Consider the following 20,137-nt stretch of genomic DNA (forward strand, 5'->3'; position numbering starts at 1 on the left):
GGAGACACCTGTGCTGTGTGACATGTAATCTTTAAAGATCGTTGGGTGCAGATAATTTCCCCTGGTCTTTATGAATGGGTTAAAGACAGTAAATAGACATGTAGTGAGCACTTTTGACTCTCTTCCACTGTCTTTAAAAAAAGAAAAAATCCTGTCTTGAAAACTATTGTTTGGAGGTAAGGAAGTGGCCAGAGAGCTTTCCCTGGGAACTGTGGGAACTGTGCTTCCTTCTAACCCCTGTGCTGCCATCACCTTATAAGGATCTTCTGTGATTCTCATCTTGCTGATAGACTGAGTGGTGGGTAAAAGCTACTTAAGAGTTTTTAGTTGGCCTTTGCTTGCAGTGATCTTGTGAGATGTAAGGAGAGGAATTCCACAAGTACACTGTTTGTCTTCTCAATGGCATAGGAAAGGAGGACACTATAATCCAAGGCCTATAAATAACTCTGATGTTCATGTTTTCAGAAGACATTACTGGAGCCCTTGCTGATGCTTGTTTACACTACATGTAACTAGCTGGAAAAGAGTCTGTTTTAAACCCTAGCAACTCATGCAGTGTTTGATCTGCTCCTGAGCAGCAAAGGGATCAGTGGAACAGGCACACCACAGAGAACGTGTGCTGTACTTGCCAAGGATTTCTGTTCCTTTGGGCAGAAAGGAATTGTTTCCAAATGCTCATCCTGCTTTACTCACTTAGTCACTCCATCTGTATTGTTCAAATGAGCTGGAAAGCTATGTATTAACAGCATGTTAAATTTAAAACTAAGCCTTGTTTTCCCCCACCCTTGCACAGACTGGAAAGAGGAGGGGAAGGCTCATAAGCACAAGGAAGGAAAGGGAAAGACCAGAAAAAACAGAGACTGTATTGTGAAAACTCCACAAAAATAACTTGTATGTTATAGTCAAGCTGCCCCCCTGGAATAATTCAGTGCTGTTCACTGTGTTTTCAACTCATCTGTCAGCCTTTGATGAACTTGAGCACTTTGAGCCTAGGAAATGGTTAAATAGCCTATCATGTCCTCTGATCTGCAAAACCTAAATATGGAGTCACCTTACTCCTCAAAGCTTGTCCCTATAATGTGACAAACAATGAGATAGGTAAGAGAGGAAGATTAATAAGAGATTGCTGATGCAAGAGCTGTAGCTTGTTGTGAGGTGAATTCTGGAGAAGCTTGTCCCTGGTTCCTGCTGGGCTTGAAGGAACACTGTCACTCTATGTAAAGTAATATCATCTTCAAGGAGATCAAGTTAAGAGAATAGTTTCTGACCTAAATCTGAATGTCACTGTTGTATGAAGTTTATGTTGGAACCTGTTTGATTAAAAATCCCTCTGAACTCCAGCATGCTGGGTAAAGTCCAGCTCATAGAAGAAAACGTGTTTTGCTAAACTACACACCTCCTGTGAAATCTTATTCAGAGAACTTACTGTATCCTTCCTTTTAAATAGTTGTAGAGCACTGTTAATCCAATCTTCCCTTCATGTTCCACAGTAGAGAGAACTTAGTTTTCAGGAAGCTGATATATTAGCCCATATAGCATGTAGGTACATTTTTTTTCTCCAAATCCTTCCCAGAGAATAGCAGAAAGCCAGAAGATCATGTGCAGTTCCTACTCAGAGAAAGTACCCTTTTGTTCTTCTGACAAAAAGCCCTACAAACCTTTTCTGTCTGAAGATGGGTGGAGAGGGGGATGAGAGATAAAGAAAAATGAATGGTATGCTTATGAGATAAAAACCTCCACCCAGATACATGAACAAATGAATAGGTTCCTCTGTGGGACCTTTTGTTCCTGGAGAAATCTTGTCCATTAATTAAGAACTGCTCTTAGAAAAAGCATTGTTGGACACAGTGGTTGTCTGGAGTGTGGCTGTGAACTGGCAAGAACAGAAATAGGGTGGAGGACTGGGTGCACAGACTGGGTTCAGATGGTCTTGGGAAATCATATCCTTGCCTCACATGGTATCTGGTATTGCCCAAATAGTTATAATCCTGGAGAAGAAAAAAAAAAGGATGGAGGTAGTGTATGCAGCTGCTGTCTGTGGGAAGGGGATGAGAGAAATATATGCATCTTTTCATGACCATACTGGAGAGATGGGATTGAGAACTTCAGGGCTCTTGAGGTTTGGCATAGGTTGTTTTTGCTTTTTGTTTGTTTGTGGTTTTGATCTTTTTGTTTTGATTTTATTTTTTTAATTGCATGAATAGCTTAGCAAGAGTAAAATGTGCTGAATAAACTTACCTGAACATGGAGCACTACTTGTAATCTGCCTCTTTGGAAAAGAAGCTTCTTAAGTTGCTGTCCTGTTCCCTCGGGAACAGGGTTGCTTTATCTCCTGCTTGTTGCTGAACCACAGTGCAATCATATTAAGTAACTGCATGTTAGTCTAAAATGATTGTGTTAGTTTTTCCCCTTCTACACAACTGGCAAAGTTGCAGTGACAGTGCAAGTAGTTTCTGAGTGAGTGCTGAAAGAAACCCCCCACACTACATTGCTGTGGTGTTCTGTGCACTTGGCCTGTGCTGGCAAAGCTCTTTCGTCCTGCTGGCATGGCACTTCTGATGGAATCCTGCTAAGACATCCTGGAGAGGCTGGCATGGGGACATAAAGAGCAGGAGCCTCTGCATGAGGCACAGAGCTGAGCCAGGAGCTGTGGAGTGCCCAACTCTGGTGTGAGGGGGTGGCTGCTGCTACTTGGCTAAGCCAGCCACACTGAAGATCTCTTGCTTGTTGCCTAACAGTAACCAAGCCTTTTGGTTCTGGTGGGTTTTTTTGAGATGCCTAAAGCAAAACTGCAGTCAATGTAATGAAAAGTCATCTATGACATGTGCTTCAACAAGAGTAGTGATTTGGTTTAACTTGTAAACACCAGCAATCAAGTGCAAAAGACTTAGTACCCTGAAAGTCATTTGATAACTAATACAATGAATTTTTGGCTTATCTGAACACCATGCTGTTGTATACCAGAAAAAGAATAGTAGACTTCACCTCCTCTCACCTTCTCTCAGAACCAGAAAACTTCTTATTTTTAAGAAAATGTTACACTTCAGCACAATGACTGGCAGAAGCAAAACCTATATAAGTAGCTATCAGAAAATCAGGACCACAACTACGTGACTTCAACCATAAGTCAGGTGGATGCATATTCCATAAAGACCTCAACAGCACTAGCAGAAGTACACACTGTAATGACAGATTGAGGGTTACTCAATCTGCAGTTGAGTAACTGGCATACTGGACTGGCATACAGTCTGCTGACTGTAGTTGAACTGGACTGGCTTACAGCCCGCTGACTTTTCTCTAAATTTTTATTTATTGCTTCTTGCTCTCCACTCTCATCCTGTACATATGCTAAATGGAAACTGATAGCTATTACAGCTCATGACTTCTTTCTGAGCGCATCTCCAGCACTAGCCTAACTAATCATGCTCTCATGGGCTTATTCAGTGCATCTCACTCCCCTAGCCTGGGGTACTGTAATGAACATGGAAATAAAGGACTATGAAGACAGAGGTAAAATTGGCACCAGAAAGATTTAAGACTAAGGTTTTTTGTGTACTTTCAGATCTTGGTAATTTTGTAGCGCTCTCATTTGTGACTGGAAGAAGGAAACTCTTTCAACATATTCTTTTTCCTAATTAAGTATTTATTTGGTTGTTACATCTCCCCTATATTGAACATTGTAGGTACAACTCCATTTGCTTCATCAAGTATTGAAGTTGTGATTAGACTGCCAAAAGAGAAAGATGTTGCAGATGTTAATCAGTCATTCAGCAGTGCACTTTTGAGTCCAGCAGAGCTAATCTGTGCATGTGCATTTGGCAATGTGCTAAGGATGATTTACTCCTTCTGTTGCATGTAGAAATGAGCTTTTTCCTTTTCAGCAGCATTTCATTTTGCTAAGAAATAGACAGATTTGGCCTTTCTTTTTTAATAATGTTTTAGGACCAGGGTACAAAAGAGGTTAATGAATTACTTTTAAGACAAGAGATAAATGTACTGCAATAAGCACATCCTACATACACAGAATATATTTCTCTATATAATATGAACACAGATATAAAATAAGTTATACATCTTTGTTTTTCATCACAGTAGGAGCTCAGCTTATATAAAGTGACAATAGGAACTGGAACCACACATTGCTCCAAAGAGACAACAGAAACCAGAAGAGCCTCTGTGAGTGTGTGTGTGTGTGTGTGCACGCATGCTTGGGAAACAAAGTAGGAAACAAAGGGCTTTCTGCCAACATAAGGTCTTGAAAACAGAAGTCTCATAGAGCATGAAAGAGGTGGGGAAGTTCTCTTGGCTCAGGGTAGAGGTTCTGGAGGGGATCAGTGTGGGTGAAGGCTGCCAACACCTCAGCTATATTTGTGGGGGCACAGGCCATAGAGCAAGCTCTGACCACTGCCCCACTGTGTTATCTGCTCTTATGATGGACCATCTACCTGACAGTCTGGGTTTTTAATCTGTACAGTAAGAACAGGACTTAGTAGCTTTTGCTGTGTACGGAGATAGTAAACACATCACTTAATAGGAATGATAAAAACCACCATTGCTCAAAGAGAAAACAGTATCCACTGGTTTTGAAACCTTCAGTGAGCCTAGGAGTTGTGTTCCTCCCTTACAACCCACCTGATTTCTGCCTCTAGTTCCCCCTGTTTCTGTTACCCTTGGGAGGGTGGTTCTCTTGGCCATGCCTGCAGAACTAATCTCCCGGGGATTGAATGGGAGGTAGAGGTGACTGGGAATTCTTAGTGCCTGTCCCACAGTGAACAATGAGGAACTCCAGCTGTCCAGTTCAGAGCTGTTTCAGATTTTATTTTATTTTTTTCTTTAAGGACAGGGAAATACTTCTGAATTTGCATCTAACAGAGAATGAAGGTTCCTAAAATTCTTACCTTTGGAATTTAATATCTAGTATTTAAGTGTGGGCTTATGTTAATTAGGAAGTGCTCTTTAGTTTGGCCAATAGCTTATAGATCTTGTGGTTTCCTTTTCACCATAAGGATCTTAGTTTCCTGAAGTTTGTGAGACCCATTTAACAGCAAGTGTAGCTAAAGCTCAGGAGTGACAGTTTAACATTTTTCTCTTAGTGCCTACTCCCCTCTCAAAGAAACAATGCAGCCCACTCCTGTTTTTCTTCTACTCCTGCTTAGGAGATTTTTTTAGTCTCAACATCCTGTCTTTACCTTCATATTTACAGACTACACATTAGAAGTATGCACATTACACTGGAAGAGTTAATTGCATATTATCATGAAGAAGAACTGGACTCTTGTTCTGCTTTAGGTTATTATCTTCCTACAGCAAAATAGGTATAAATCCAAACGTAATCTCACATCTAAAGGTATAACTTAAGTACACATGTTTTTCTAACTCTTTTTACCCCCTTCCCTCTCCCCTGTAACCTTCCTTTTACTCTGTTATTTTCCTTTTGGACGGAGGGAGGAGATGGGAAGGGAGCTCATTTGGCAACTCATGACCCTCCAACTTGACTTTAATGAGATGATTCGCCAAAGCAAACTCCTCATCATCCAGCATGCCATCTTTGTCAATGTCAGCCAGTTTCCATATCTTGCCCAGCACAGTGTTGGGCAGCTTAGACCTTACCATCTCCTTCTTTGCATTGGCACCAGTTATTTTACCGTCAACAGGCGAAAGTGTGTAGAAGATCTCATCATACATGGGCTTGTCCCTGGCCACCACCCACTCAGCATCATCGATCCCTTCACCAGCACCTTCGCCATAGCCATGGCCAAACGGACCATGCAAGGTACCCTCAAAGGCTCCTCCCTTCACCATCTGGCTTGGCCGCTGCGACTCCTCCTGGCGTACGAGCACCATGAGCTGGGCGATGTCATTGGCCAGCATGTCTTCCACTGTCTCCAGCAGCTTGTTCTTCAGAGGCTGGAACTTGCTAAAATCCTGGGCTTGCAACTGGTCCTTAAAGTGGGACAACACAATGAGAGTAAGCAACGTGGCTATGCACAGTGCAGCAACAGTGTAGGGTGGGATGCCTGTCTGCTGTTTGGCTCAAAAACCTGTTACTGAAGGGGAGTGAGGATCTTGGCATTTCCTGCTCTGATAGTCCTGCTCCTCACCATATGATGGGGTCTCCCTGACTGGCCTCGCTCAAATGTTCTCTAAGCCATACAAAAAATAATCTTCTCTGCTTGCAAAGGGAGATGACATAAGACAGACAGAAAAAGTGTAATACAGTTTCTTCTGGGCTCAAAGGCCCAGATGATGATATATGCAAATAAAACTCCTCCTTTCCAAGCCACATAGCAGCAATCTCCTTGAAGAACAAACTGTTCAAGGCAAACTGGTTGTGCAGCTCTTGCTACATCGTCCAGCCAGTACTCTGCATTTCCCCCCTCTCTAGCTCTGGGAAGGAGATGCCATGCTGGCAAAAGATTGCTTTGCTTACCATAATGCACTACATTTTTTGAAGTCTGTCATCAAGACAGTTGTATGTCCGTAAAGAGGTGAGCATCTAAAAATAACTCTCTTCCAAAACCTGCAAAATTACCTACAGCTTTATTCTTCACCTTCTACTCATTAAATCCACACTATTCACTCTTGAATGGGCATAATTATTTTTGATCAGTTAAAGACATATTTTAACAAGCAGTGTATTGGCTCTTCTGTTGGATTTGCTCCAAAGATCTAATTCTCAAGGACTTACGGAAAATATAATAAAATAAAGAGCAGATGCTGTGTTTTCACAGAATTGTCACAGTTAAAAAAGATCTTCAAGATCAGAGTCCAACTGTCAAGCCAGAAAAAAACTTGCCCAGCAGAGCATGTCTTAAAGTGCCACATCTACACATTTTTTTGAATAACAGGGATGGTGACTCTATCACCTCCATGGGCAGCTCATTCCAGTGCCTGACTACTATTTCAGTAAAGAAATTCTTCCTAATATCTAGTCTAGATCTCTCCTGGCATAACTTCAGGACATTTCCCCTAGTCCTATTGCTATTCACTTGAGAGAAGAGGCCAGCACCTCTTCTCCCTACAACCTCCTTTCACACAGTTGTAGAGAGTGATGAGGTTTCCCCTCATCCTCCTCCAAACTTCACAATCCCAGTTCCCTCAGCCTCTACTCACAGGACTTGTATTCTAGGCTCCTCACCAGGTTCACTGCTCTTTTTTGGACATGCTCCAGAAATTCAATATCCTTCCTGTAGTGAGGGGCTCGGAATTGAACACAGTACTGGAGGTGCAGCCTCATCAGTGCTTAGTACAGGGACAAAACCACTTCCTTACTCCTGCTGGCCACACTATTTCTGATGCAGGCAAAGATGATGTTGGCCTTCTTGGCAACCTGGGCACACTGCTGGCTCATATTCAGCTGGGTGTCAACAAGCGTCCCCAGGTCATTTTCCTCTGGGCAGCTTTCCAGCCACTTTTCCCCAAGCCTGTAGCATTGCCTGGGGTTGTTGAGACTGAAATGCAGGACCCAATGCTTTGCCTTGATGAAAAAGAGAAAAGATCCTGACAGGATTAATTCCTGTAAGGAGAGGGGATCAGGCCAAGCTATTTGTGTAAAGAAGTGGACAAAGCAGCTGAGACAACGATTAACTTCTGTCTTGAAGATAAGTAGGAGACACTGGGGGAGTGCAAACACCCGCACGGAAGACAGAATGAAGCTGAGGCTGCCATAACCAGCAGATAAGGGGAAGTTTTATTGCAAGGGTCCAATTATCCTCTATAACAAGAGGATGAAATCATCGAAAGCAAGAAAGGTAAAAAGTTCAACCCTGAGGAAGACTTCGTTACTTCATCTGAAGACCCCCAAAGACCCCGAGACACATCTCCAAAAAGATGACTCTGCCCAGACTCCGCCTGTTATGAATATGTATGTAAGGATGATGTAACCTCCCCTTTTAATGTGTATATATATCCTAACCCTTTCCCTTAACCCTTGGAACTCTTTGTCCAGCGCGAGCTGGGGGTTCCCCCAATCCGAAAATAAATACCTTTGCTGTTTAAAGGCTCAAAACTCTGTCTCTAAACAGTTTTGCTGGCCTTTTTCGGCTTCATTGATGAACCTCATACCTTGGCCCATCAATCCAGCCTGTACAGGTCCCTCTGCAGAGCCTTCCTACTCTTGAGCAGATCATCTCTCTTGCCCAAGCTGGTGATGTTTGCAAACTTGATGAGGAAGCACTTGGGAGCTTTCTGTATGGAGCTAATATAGCTAATATTGACTTCAACAGCTAGCAACTCAAAGCAGGTTTCTGCTTGGACTGAAGCCACACAGCAATGCAGTAGTGTCCAGCATTGTTTGAATATACAATACAAGGCTCTGATCCAAGGTCCTCTGAAGACTTTTGACTTATGTGAACACTGGATCAGCTCTCAGCTCTGCAGAACAGAAAACCTGATCTCTGCTTAAAACAGAAAAGGGGCTTTAAGTTTTCACAGCCTCCTTTCTCTCCTTCTAGAAACAGAGTGAAGTAGAAGACAAAAAAAAACCAAAACAGCTTTCTTGAGGAGAGGGGCACATATAGGCTTTTCAGGATATAGAATTTCTTTTAATATACATTAGCAATATTTTTAGTCATGAAAAATCTGCAAATGGAATCTGGAATTAAAAATTAAGAACAATAGAAGGAATAATTTGCTGTAAAGTGCTAGTCAGATAAAGATCTGCGAAATGAAGGCAGCTGTAGCTTCACATGACCTCTGTGTGCAAGAAGAGTTCATGCTCAAATATAGCTTACATGCATTTCAAGCCCCATAACAACAGACCTTTCCCACAAGCAACAACAATCAATGTCTGTGTGGCTTCTGCCATATTCCCTGCAATTACTCTAATATTTTTTCCTTGGGTATCTTGTGCTCTGGCCAAGATGCCACTGCTTACCTGCATCTTTTTCAGATTAGGGAAGTCTCCTGATGAGATCTGATGCTCCCGTTCAATCCGAGCATAAATCTCTCCCAAGTTGTTAACAAGCTCTTTCTTTTTATTGTCTTTACCAAACATTGAGGGCATTTCCTTCTTTAGGGAACTGATGATGTAGGCATGGACCTGAAGGACATTAAATGATATGGAATGAAGAAGACGTGTTAAAGAATACATCATAAAATCCTTCCTAGGAGAGAACACCTGTGCCTAGGACTCAGCCCCATGTTCTCTCACTGTGAAGAACAAGCTCAGATCCTCAGCTCCCTGTACCTACTGGTTATTGCACCTGTGTGCTCTGGCTGTGCTGAGACAAGATGAAGACAGTGGATGAGTCCTGGGCATACAGATTGTAACTTTCATTCACACTTCCAAGAGTGAGTGGTGAGCTGTTTTTTTCTTCCTTTCACTGAACACAGCCTTCCAGGGAATTGTCCCTTTCCAGTTCAGACCAAACATACAGGGTTTTGAACTCTCTAGACTTTAATTTTTTAGTACAAACACCAACGTTGGTTTTTGGGCTTTTTGGGGGTTTGTTGGTGTTTTTTTTTTGTGGACTGTTTTCTCTTAAAAATGGAGACCTTGTATGGAAAGCTTTTTAGGCACCTTTTTGATGTCTTTTCTCAATTAATTCAGCATTCTTCACAGTATTCTGAATGGCTTTGTTCAGCCTTGTTTGTCATTCTTATGAGTCTCCACCGCCTTTGCATCCATCTAACCAGGTATCTCTCTTGACTAAGAAAGTTTAAAGCATAAGACCTAGAGCTTACCAATTCCCTTGGTGTGCAATTCTCACATACTGAATCAGTCCTAACTCTCAAGTTGCTGCTACAGAGCAACTGCTTTCCAGATTGCTCAAGTGCTACCTGCTTTATTTGTGGCTATCTTCCTCACTCTGGACTGTCATGACTGACACAGCAAGCAGAGGAGGGGCTTTCTCCTTTGAGGTGCATAGGACTAATATGCTGGGCCTGAATGAGATGAGATGGAAGAAGAGTAGGATCCACCAGCTCTGCAACCAGACTGGACAAAAGCACTTCCCCATAGCCTGCATACTGCAGACAGCCCAAACTGAATGCTTAGGTTCTTCTACACCAACACCCACCTTGGCCAGCCGTGCTCGCTTGATGAGATCGTTCAGCTTCCTCAGGGCTGCATTGCGGGGCAAGCTCTGGATATCCCTGAACAGGTCCTGCTCCTCTGCCTCAAACAACTTGCGGTTGTCTGGGATGAGCAATGGATGGGACCAGAAGGAGCCAATGTAGACCCTGATGACCTCAGGAGTGTTGACGATCTTCCCCAGGGACCACATGAGGGCACCGTACACCCGCATCAGCTGTTGAGTCTCTATCTGATCAGCCTTGTTGAGAACTACTCTCATCTTGTCCTCATGGTTCTTCAGGGCCTTAATAACCTCAGAGAATTCATCAGAGATGTCCAGCTTGTGTGCATCAAAAAGGAGAATGATGCGGTCAACCCGCTCCGCAAACCATTCCAGTACAGCAGCAAAGTCATAACCTGCAAGGAGTGGAGGAAAAAGCAGAGGTACACTTGCATGGGTGTAAAGAAGCCTGCTTGCTGTACTTGAACTATGACATATGAGGATAAGTTTGCAAATAGAAAGGTTCTCCAGTAGATCAGGTAGCTTGATAAAGGAAACCTGAAACATTATTCCTTGTCCCAAAGCACTGTCCTCACTGAAACACCCAAGATATGTCCAGTTACAGAGAGCTCTCATCTTCTCCACATTAAGAGATCACCAGAAAAAGTCTTGAATTTGTGCTACATACGCTTCATTCAAATGTGTATCATGGGAAAGTTGCTATATTCAAACAGCAACTGCAAAAGACTTGCATGTGGCAACATGAGAGGTCTAGGTTTTGAATGACTGGCCATCAGCGTAGCCTACAAAGGCTGTAGAGAGCTGGATAATTGAAGTACTTGCAACCAGGCTGATTTGAAATGCATTCTCTGCTGCTTAATATCTCTCAGGTCTTGTCTACTTGTGTGAAGTCAACTTTATCCCACCTAATTCAAAACCAAGGATGCAAATAACCTGCCTTACCTGAGTAACCATCCCGTCATACCTGCTGCATGTGCACAAAGCAAAATGATTTGTGTTTACCTTGCTAAGTACTTTATGCTTAGACTAAAGATTTGCTGTGAACAGCAGAGGTTGACTCAAGCTACAGACAATTGGTTCAAATTTCACATGCCTCACAACTAAGGATAGTGGATGCACAGTGTTAGACTTGGGTCTATCCCTAGTTAATATATGGCATGATAAATGGTGTATGTGGAGTTGTTTTTAAAACAGCAAGAACAGCAACAAAATGACCTCCTTTCCTAGCTCTGTGTTGTTTTTTCACCTTCTTTAAATCCTCATTGAGAGACCAGTGCTCTACCTCTGCTCTGTCAGGCTCTCCTATGCTGTGGGTTATCTATGTTGCCAGAGAGCTATACTCTATTAGGAGAGATCAGGACACAACATATGCTGTTTGCATTAAAATACTTTAACACAGTATTTTCATCTTGGCTTTCATGAATAAATGTATGATAATCAGATCAGTGATGGGGTTTTGGGTTTTGCCCTATTTTTTCCCCCTTTTCTTTCTGTCCTCTCTAAAACCTAGAGGGCAACAAGTGCATCATAGTGTTTAGATTGGAACTACAGATGGAAAGACTGGAGAGCTCTGATATTGATTTTTGCCACTGGTCTTGTCCTCCTTGTGACTAAGCAAAATGGTGTGAATCCTGGCTCTCAAGTCAGGAGTAAAGCCTATGTGAACTTTCTCTTCAGCTGGATAAATTGTTTTTAACTGCCACTGAGAACTTTTATGCAGCTGTGAAGTATTACAGGGCAGTGTTTTGCTTTGGTCAATTACAGTTTGCTTTTTAGAAGAAAAATGGGAGTGCTTTGATGTGGTGGCTTGTCCTGCTCTTTTCCATGGGATCTATAGCAACTATACGGATGTTTGTCCCACCAATGGTTTTCTGCTTATTCAGGACACTGGTGCTGCCTCTAGCAGCAGCAAGTGATGCTTTGACAGCTATATCTCAAGGTGAGAATTTCAGAAAATTAAGAGGGTGTCTGCTCTGTGAGCCACTCTTTCCTCCTAATGAACAAAAAATGTTACTCAACAAGAAAAGGGAATTAATATTTGCTCAGACGCTCTGTATGTTCCCAGCAGCTACAGTGTGTTTTGAGTGTCCCTGTAGACTTCATTAAATGTCTACATTGATTAGTGGACTTGCTTTCCCAGCTTTTATTTGGAAATAATCTCCTGTTCTGTGAATCTCCAATAAAGAGAGAACAACACACTTGGTGATGTTTCAGAGCAGCCACAATGGCATGGATTCACCTGCATCCCATGCTGGGAAAGAAGCCCAAATCGTGTTCCTCTTACATGTCCCGCTTGATTTGGTGCTTAAGGAAATGTGTGAGACCTCTCCTGCTGGTGCCCAGTTAAGGAAGAATTCTCTCTCTTTTGTGCAACTCAGTACAGCTTATCACACAGGCACCCTCCTGTATGGAAGTACTTGGCAGGAAAATCAAGATGTATGTGTATGTATTTTGTTCTTAGGTGACAGAATCCTTAGAGGAGAAAAGGACCATTATGTTGCTTAACACATAGCATGATATGTGGAAAGAGCAGGCAGGACAGACCACTGTTCATATCTACTTGGAGTCACTGACCATGATGGTGTTTTCTCACACAGTAAGGTGCCTAGAGAATTGCCACATGGGTGATTCATAGCATGGATTTTTTAGTTTTGCTTATAGCATATAGAAGAGTAGATTGCTACTGAGGCATTTGGATACCAGTGTGACATTGTAAAACGCTGAGGACAAGCTATTAAATGTATTTAAAAATAAGGTCTTAAATTTGTGTTTTAGTGTTTAATTCAGAGTTTTCCTTTTCAGATGGCTTGCCAGCAGGATAAAGAACTTGAGATATTTTGACCAGAGCTGGAACTGCTCAGCATCTGCAAATACACCTTGTTCTGTAACTAAATCTAAGCATTAAAGTCTCACTTCAATTCCCCTCCTGCCCTGTTTTTATTTCACAGATGCACAGAGACTGACTCTACTTTCCCCTGGGAGTTTACTACAATGTGAGCTTACATTCAAATTAGCTACAATTTGAGCTACAGTCAAATTAGGAGTTTTTAAAATGTCCACTTGCTCATTTCACTGCAAATGCAGTCTCTTTACACCCCCTCTTAATGGTGTAGAGTGCTGCTATGACCTCTCTCAAAGGTATCCAGTTACAATCTCTGATTTGGCAGCATTTCAGTGATGGGCAAAGTTACCCACATAAAGCACTGTTTTATTATGAAGTTACAGGGTATTTGGGAAGCCATCTGCTTGCCAAAGCTGCATAAACACAAAGCCATTATTACAGGAAAATTCAAATAGAAATGTCTGGGAGAATATTATGTTCAGTAATTCCTGTCTGTTTGTGTCTGTCTGTTTGTCTGTGTGCTTGCATTTCTGTTGAAAATTATGATGCACATTTAAATATTCTCTAATATTACAGATGCAGCTTCTTTCACAACCTTCAGATAAGCTGAACATGAGTTGTAAAATGAATTCAAGTATACATTACTAGGAGGACGAGATGAATATAATAATTCTTTTCTATCAGTTGTTTTTCCATGAAACAGATAATCTTCTGCCATCATGCAAAGGACTCAACAGATTTAATACAAAGCTGAGAAGTCAGCAGGACTGTCAGTGGATTCTGTCTTGAGAAAAAAAGTGATTTTCTTGCAGATACCCTGCCACCCAGATTGGCTTAATAAGTACTTATCTGTGGACCACTGGAATACCTGGCAGCAGGTATTGCACTCAGATCTTGCAGAATTATGCAATTACCTTTCTGTCAAGTCAATCTAGGCATGAGGCAGTATTTATGCTGACTATGTGAAGATGGATGATAACCTGATCCATCATAAAATCTGCCTGTCTGTAACATTTTAAAGCTAATTTAAACCAGCAACAAGACTGAATGTACTGGTTCTGCCTTTGTCACCATGTAGTTACACTGGCTGTTTTTTGTTTGATTGGATTTTTTTCTGGTAGTAAGCTCACTACTGGATTTCTTCTTTTGTGGAACTGTGGCCATGGTCCCTGTGGTGGTGGGGTTCAGGTGGGATGAAAGGGGCACAGTTAGATCAAGAAACACTGAAAAAACCAAAGCTGCTGCTTTGCACTAGGTATCTTATAATTTGCTGCTTTGCTCCACTTTCAGGAATTTACCTCTCTCTTGCTGGATTTTAGTCATTAGGAGCTGCCTTCCGGTCCTTTATAAGATGACATTATCCTGAGACAGAAAATTCACTAGATCATGGCTATATGGCTGTCCCTACTTGTCAACTGATAAAATGATTCCTTGTGTCTGAGGACAGAAGCATAAGATGGGATAGCTGGTGCAGTGAACACTGATTACCTTGAGAGTGAGCAGCTCTTTGAGATAAAATAAGTGCCTATTCCAGCAAGCTACTGACTTGATCTGAATTTTTAAACTGAGTAAGAGGGCTTGGGGGCTTGGTCTAACTAGGCATAGTGATGCCTTCCTGAAAGCCTTTCAAAGAAGAACCAGGGAAGAAGACTATCTTATGGCAAAACAAGCAGGAAGCCCACATGGGAGAGGGAGAATGTGCCAGCAAGGGCAGGTGTTCCCCGAGTCTGACAGCTATAAGCAAAGGAGAATGAAGGTGACATGATGGTCAGAAGAAGAAAATGGAGGTAGGAAAGGAGGGGAAGTGACTTGTGCCTTTGAGGACACATGAAGTGATAAAGAAGCAAGGCTCATGGCTGCTGTGAGAACCAGGGAGGGATGGCACAACCGAGATAAGAGCTTGGGAAGACTATGAGAGATGAAATGGCTGGAACTGGGTGGAAGAACAGTGACCTGGGCAAACTTCTCTCAAGGTGAAGAGCTGGTGGTGCCAGCAAGGAAAGGACAGAAGATGAAAAGCAAGGGATGGATATTGGATACCATCACTGTAGATCATCCTAAACCATCTTTGTAAAAAGCTGCCATACTACCCTCTGGAAGTGGCTGCCTTCCAAAGGGATATAAAGATATTCCTGTAATGTATATCTGTGGGTGTGTTGGGAAGCAGACAGAAGTGCTTCAGGATTAAAAGATTTCTATGAATGTTACATGTCATAATTTCTAAAGCAGGTCTCAGCTTGCCAATCACTTCTGCCTTTGCCTGTACTTAAAAGAAATAATCTGTCCTGGAGCTGTAAGGCTCAGCAATAAGAGATGAATCTTCCAGACAATGCTCTGCACTTCTGCGTTGGTACCACAGACCTAATGGAAACATTACATAAATTTTGGAGAAAAAAGGTTTCCAAAGCAAAGGCAACAGGACTCAATAAAGCACAGCAAACCTGCCTATGTTGTCAGCTATGAAAGATGCGCTGGTGTCAGTTTTCTAATGCTAACATTTACATTAACTGGTACCCAGAGTGATAGAATGTGTCCTTTTGTATTTCTGATGTTTATTTACAAAGATTTCTAGTTTTGGAAGAGACTGAGAGCCTGCCAGGGCTTTTGCTTTATGTCAGTGGACACTGAGTGAAACCCCACTAGACACATTCAAGTTAGGTAGAGTAAAACTTAGGATTGTCTAGAGCAAAGTTGCCTTACAACATCTTATTTAGCTTCTATGTGCACACAACAGAACTTGTCCTCTGCCCTATACACAATTTATATCTTTGTTATTTGTGACAGATGGATGGAGTGTTTCCTGGTACTTGGGGCAATTCTCAAAACAGTTCCTGGCCAGATTTGGAGACCTCAGAAGGCAGCTGAATAGAGTCCAAGTTTTCCAGAGAGGTCAGAGAAGAGCAGTGCTGATACACAGCTGGAAGGTTTTTCTTATTACAGTTTCCAAACACAGACTGAATTGTCCCAGCACATGTAATTTAAATCTGGAGGAAAATATGTTTGAAAACTGGCCTGAAACAGCCATCAGTAACTGATAGCTGGTATCAGTGACCAGGAAACACAGCCCTTACCCACTGTATTCAGGATGCTGAATACTACATCATAAGCATAAATAATGCAAAGTTATGAGATACTAAGGGGCACAACTAACCTTCCTTACTGAAATAGATACATAGGATATTTCTGGAGTGCACAGTGGACAATAAAATTACCAATTTGAACAGCTGACATAAAAATCAGATTTCTTAGGATCAGATGTTCAAAATCAGACAAAAAGTACTTGCTGTATATGAACAGAAGTGAAAACAAACAAACAAAAAAACCGAAGCACAGCCCTTGCTATCTGTGCAACTATTTAATTTCAGTTATTTTGCACAATTTTTTCTCTTCCACTTCTGTAAATCCAAAGCATAACAGTATTTGCAACCCTAATAATAAGGACAGCACCTACTCCCTCTTCTTACCCTTAGCAATATCTGGTCTTCCCAAGACCTAAATAAAACCCATAGGTTTTGTATGCATCCTGCTTTCAGGTCAGAAGAGTTAGGCTTGCAGCTGCACATATTTCTATTCCTTTTTAAAGGACCAGAACTCTATATACAGATTTTAAACTCATTTTTATGTTGCGTGTGACTGTAGGAATGGAGCCTTTTAAGAGAACAGTATGTGTCTGTGAGACTGATAAACAATCAGGCAAGTTGGCAGAGCAGCTACTGACTGCCGTAAGGGAGGTGAACTGGGAAGTCAAAACTGATGAGTGCACTTTCATCCTCCCAGGAAGAGTGAAATATAAAACACAAGCAAACATCATCACTAGGGAGTATTATAGAAAATATTTGAAATGCCTCCCTTTTGGAGGCTTTCTGGGTGGATGCTTTCAGTTGTGCATCATGCTGTTGCTAGCACACAGGACAAAGCTCTTTGGAAAAAATATTTTCTTGTTGCCATTGCACCCTAAATAACGTTGCATGAAGTAGAAGAACATTAATTCCCCTCGTGTTTGCCTCTCCCTCTCAAGCACGGGTATTTGAGACACAGTCTGAGAGCTCTGCAACGTCCAGGATTGTTGCCTGTTAGTGGTTTTTTCCCCGTCAGGCTGGTGAGTAACTAGATATGCCTGATGCTGAAGCTGCTGGTCACTGTGGGGAACTCTTCCTTCCCAGGGGAGACAGGAAGGCAGGTTTGTGGTTTCCTTGGCTATGGAAAGTATGGGCTGCACTGCAGCCATCAGAATGGAACTGGGTGGAAGGCTGGAAAAAGACTGGAATAGTGCACTCTAGGAAAAAAACCAATGGGGAATGATGCTCCCAGTCCTTACCCTCCTGACTAGGACCTTGTGCTGCCACTAATGAGGGAAAGGGAGGTGGTGATATATAAAGGGTAAAGATGAAGTAAGTGTTCAGAGTATATTGAGGAATCACTGTTCAGGGATGCCAGTGCATCACAGAACTTGGCAGATGTGCATGTACTTCCCTGAGGACATGTGTGTAGGCTGAGACTAATGGTTGCAGATTGTGAAAGGCTCAGCCCCAAAGGGATAGCACTCCTACGAATTGCATGAGTTGCTGTTTTCAGGTGGCTGTTAGCATGATAGAGTACTCAAGATGATGAATTATGAGTAAGTCCTAACTCCTGCCCTGTACTGCATTACTTGACCTGCAGTCATCTCCTTTGTCCTCATTTATTTCAGTACACTCATGTACAGATATACTGTACAGTACAGTACATCTCATCTTCTCTCCTGGCAGGATAGCCTGGGCTCATTATGTGACATAAGAACAGTGTTTTGCAAATGGATAGCATCCATATTATTATAAAATTGTCCAAACAGCCAAAACTGTGCTGCTATTGTACAAATACCTCTTCTACAGGCATCTCTGCAGCCTGCTGTTGCATCATGATCAGCTGGAAACAGACATCACGGACATCACAGAAAGTGAGGGGTTGGAAGGGACCTCAAAAGAACATTGAGTCCAATCCAACTGCCCCCTGCCAGAGCAGGGTCACTTGTAGACGATCACACAGGAACACATCCCGGTGGGCTTTGAAAGTCTCCAGAGAAGGAGACTCCACAACCTCCCTGGGCAGCCTGTGCCAGTGCTCTGTCACTCTCACAGTAAAAAAAAATTTTTCTCTTGTTTATAAGGAATCTCCTATGTTCAAGCTTGTATCTTGCCTCTTGTCCTATCAATGGGCATAATTGAGAATAGCCTGGCACCATCCTCCTGGCTCTCTCCCTTTACATATTTATAAACATTAACGAGATCACCCCTCATTCTCCTCCAAGATTAAGAGACCCAGCTCCCTCAGCCTTTCCTCATAAAGGAGATACTCTACTCCCTCAGTCATCTAGGAGGCTCTGTGCTGGACTCTTTCAAGAGAAGTTTCCTATCCTTGAACTGAGGGGCCCAGAACTGGACACAATTTTCCAAATGTGGGCCCCACCAGGGCAGAGTAGAGGGGGAGGAGAACCTCTCTTCACATACTATCCACACCCCTTCTAATGCACCCTAGGATGCCATTTGACTTCCTGACCACAAGGGCACATGCCTCCTGGTCATCCTTCTGTCCACCAGCACCCCCAGGTCCCTTCCCCCTTCACTGCTCTCCAAGAACTCAGTCTCCAAGCTGTACTGGTACTAGGGGTTGTTCCTACCCAGATATAAGATTCTTCACTTGCCCTTGCTGTAATACATTAAATTTCTCCCTGCCTAACTCTCTTGCCTGTCCAAGTCCCTCTGAATGGCAGCCCAGCATTCTGGGGTGTCACCCACTCCACCAGTTTTGTGTCATCAGCAAACTTGCTGACAAGTTACTGTCCCATCATCAAGGTCATTGATAAAGATGTTGAACAGGACTGGACCCAGCACTGATCCTTGGGGACTCCATCAGTCACAGGTCTCCATCTGGACTCTGCACCATTGATCACCACTCTTTGGGCTCTATTGTGTAACCAGTTCTTATTCCATCTCATTGCAGCTTCTTCTGTCCCACATTTTGTGAGTTTGTTCATGAGGATGTTATGGGAGACTGTATCAAAAGCCCTGCTAAGGTCAAGCTAGACTACATCAACTGGTCTACCTGCATGTACCCATTCAGTCACAACATCATAAAAGGCCACCAGATTAGTCAAACATGATTTCCTCTTGGTAAATCCATGCTGACTACTCCTGATAACCTTCTTCTCTTCCATGTGCTTAGAGATGATCTCCAGAACAAGCTGCTCCATCATTTTTCCAGGGACAGAGGTGAGGCTGACTGGTCTGTAATTGCCTGGATCTTCCTTCTTGCCCTTTTTGAAGACTGGAGTGACACTGGCTTTCCTCCAGTCCTCGGGCACCTCTCCTGTTTCCCATGATCTCTTGAAAATGATAGAGAGTGGTAGGGTGATAACATCAGCCAGATCTCTCAGCACTCTTGGGTGCATCCCCTCAGGGCCCATGGACATTCAATTTGCATAAATGATCTCTAACCCAGTCTTCATTGACCAGTGGTGAGTCTTCCCTCCTCCAGGCTTTTTCTCTTGCATTCAGGGCCGTAACAATAAAAGAAAGGAGAATACAGAGAAAGGGATAAAGTAATACAATAACTAACTTTTTACATGTGGACACAGATCCATGCCTCAGTACCAGATGAAAAGGTGAATGGCTGTTCTCCAGGCAAGGATAATACAGAAGTGGTGAAGGGCATGATGCTTTGTGTCATGACATCCTGGGAACACTTCCCACCATGCCTGTACCTGTACAACCTGCATAACCTACGGGGTCTAGCTACCACATGTGTGACACCATGGGTGCCCCACCATGGAGAAGTTTATAAGTCACAGGAGCTCAGCCTGGTTACACCTTTTACCAGAGCCAGAGAGCAGCAGCAGCTGTGGTCTGTGATGGTGATCTCATTGCATGGTGAGAGGATGTGGACTCATCTATAACAGACTGCATCACCCTCAACTACTTGACAGGCCTAAACCTGCATGTCAGCTACTGGGAAACTTCATGGACAGCTCTGTGGGAAGAAGGTGGCTCTGATGATCAAGTAGTGGTAAAAGAGAGCTGTAAAAGAGCCAGCACAGAGCTCTGCTTCTCAGGATTATACAGCATTCCTTGGAGCTTGCGACCCATTTGCAAAGACCTGCTGGTGGGAATGCTGTTAGCACTAACACTGGTGTGTTGGAGCTTATCCATGCAGTCTGTCTATGAGGAGAGGGATAAGTGTTATCTGTCAGGTTAGTCTTTCCAACAGCAACAAGGCAGTGAAA

General features: G+C 42.8%; 1 protein-coding gene across 1 annotated transcript in view; it reads right to left on the minus strand.

The window, feature by feature from the left end:
* Positions 1 to 3,626: 3,626 nt before the first annotated feature.
* EHD3 (EH domain containing 3) overlaps positions 3,627 to 20,137 on the minus strand; it is a 34,492-nt gene continuing 17,981 nt past the window's right edge. Inside the window, exons 4-6 of the mRNA XM_008504525.2 lie at positions 10,020 to 10,432; positions 8,876 to 9,040; positions 3,627 to 5,943 (exon numbers count right to left, since the gene is read on the minus strand). Coding sequence (XP_008502747.1) covers positions 5,416 to 5,943; positions 8,876 to 9,040; positions 10,020 to 10,432 — 1,106 coding nt within the window. The 3' untranslated portion in view covers positions 3,627 to 5,415. The remainder of the gene's footprint in view (positions 5,944 to 8,875; positions 9,041 to 10,019; positions 10,433 to 20,137) is intronic.

This window comes from Calypte anna, chromosome 3, assembly GCF_003957555.1.
Source record: "Calypte anna isolate BGI_N300 chromosome 3, bCalAnn1_v1.p, whole genome shotgun sequence".
NCBI classification, from domain to species: Eukaryota; Metazoa; Chordata; class Aves; order Apodiformes; family Trochilidae; genus Calypte; species Calypte anna.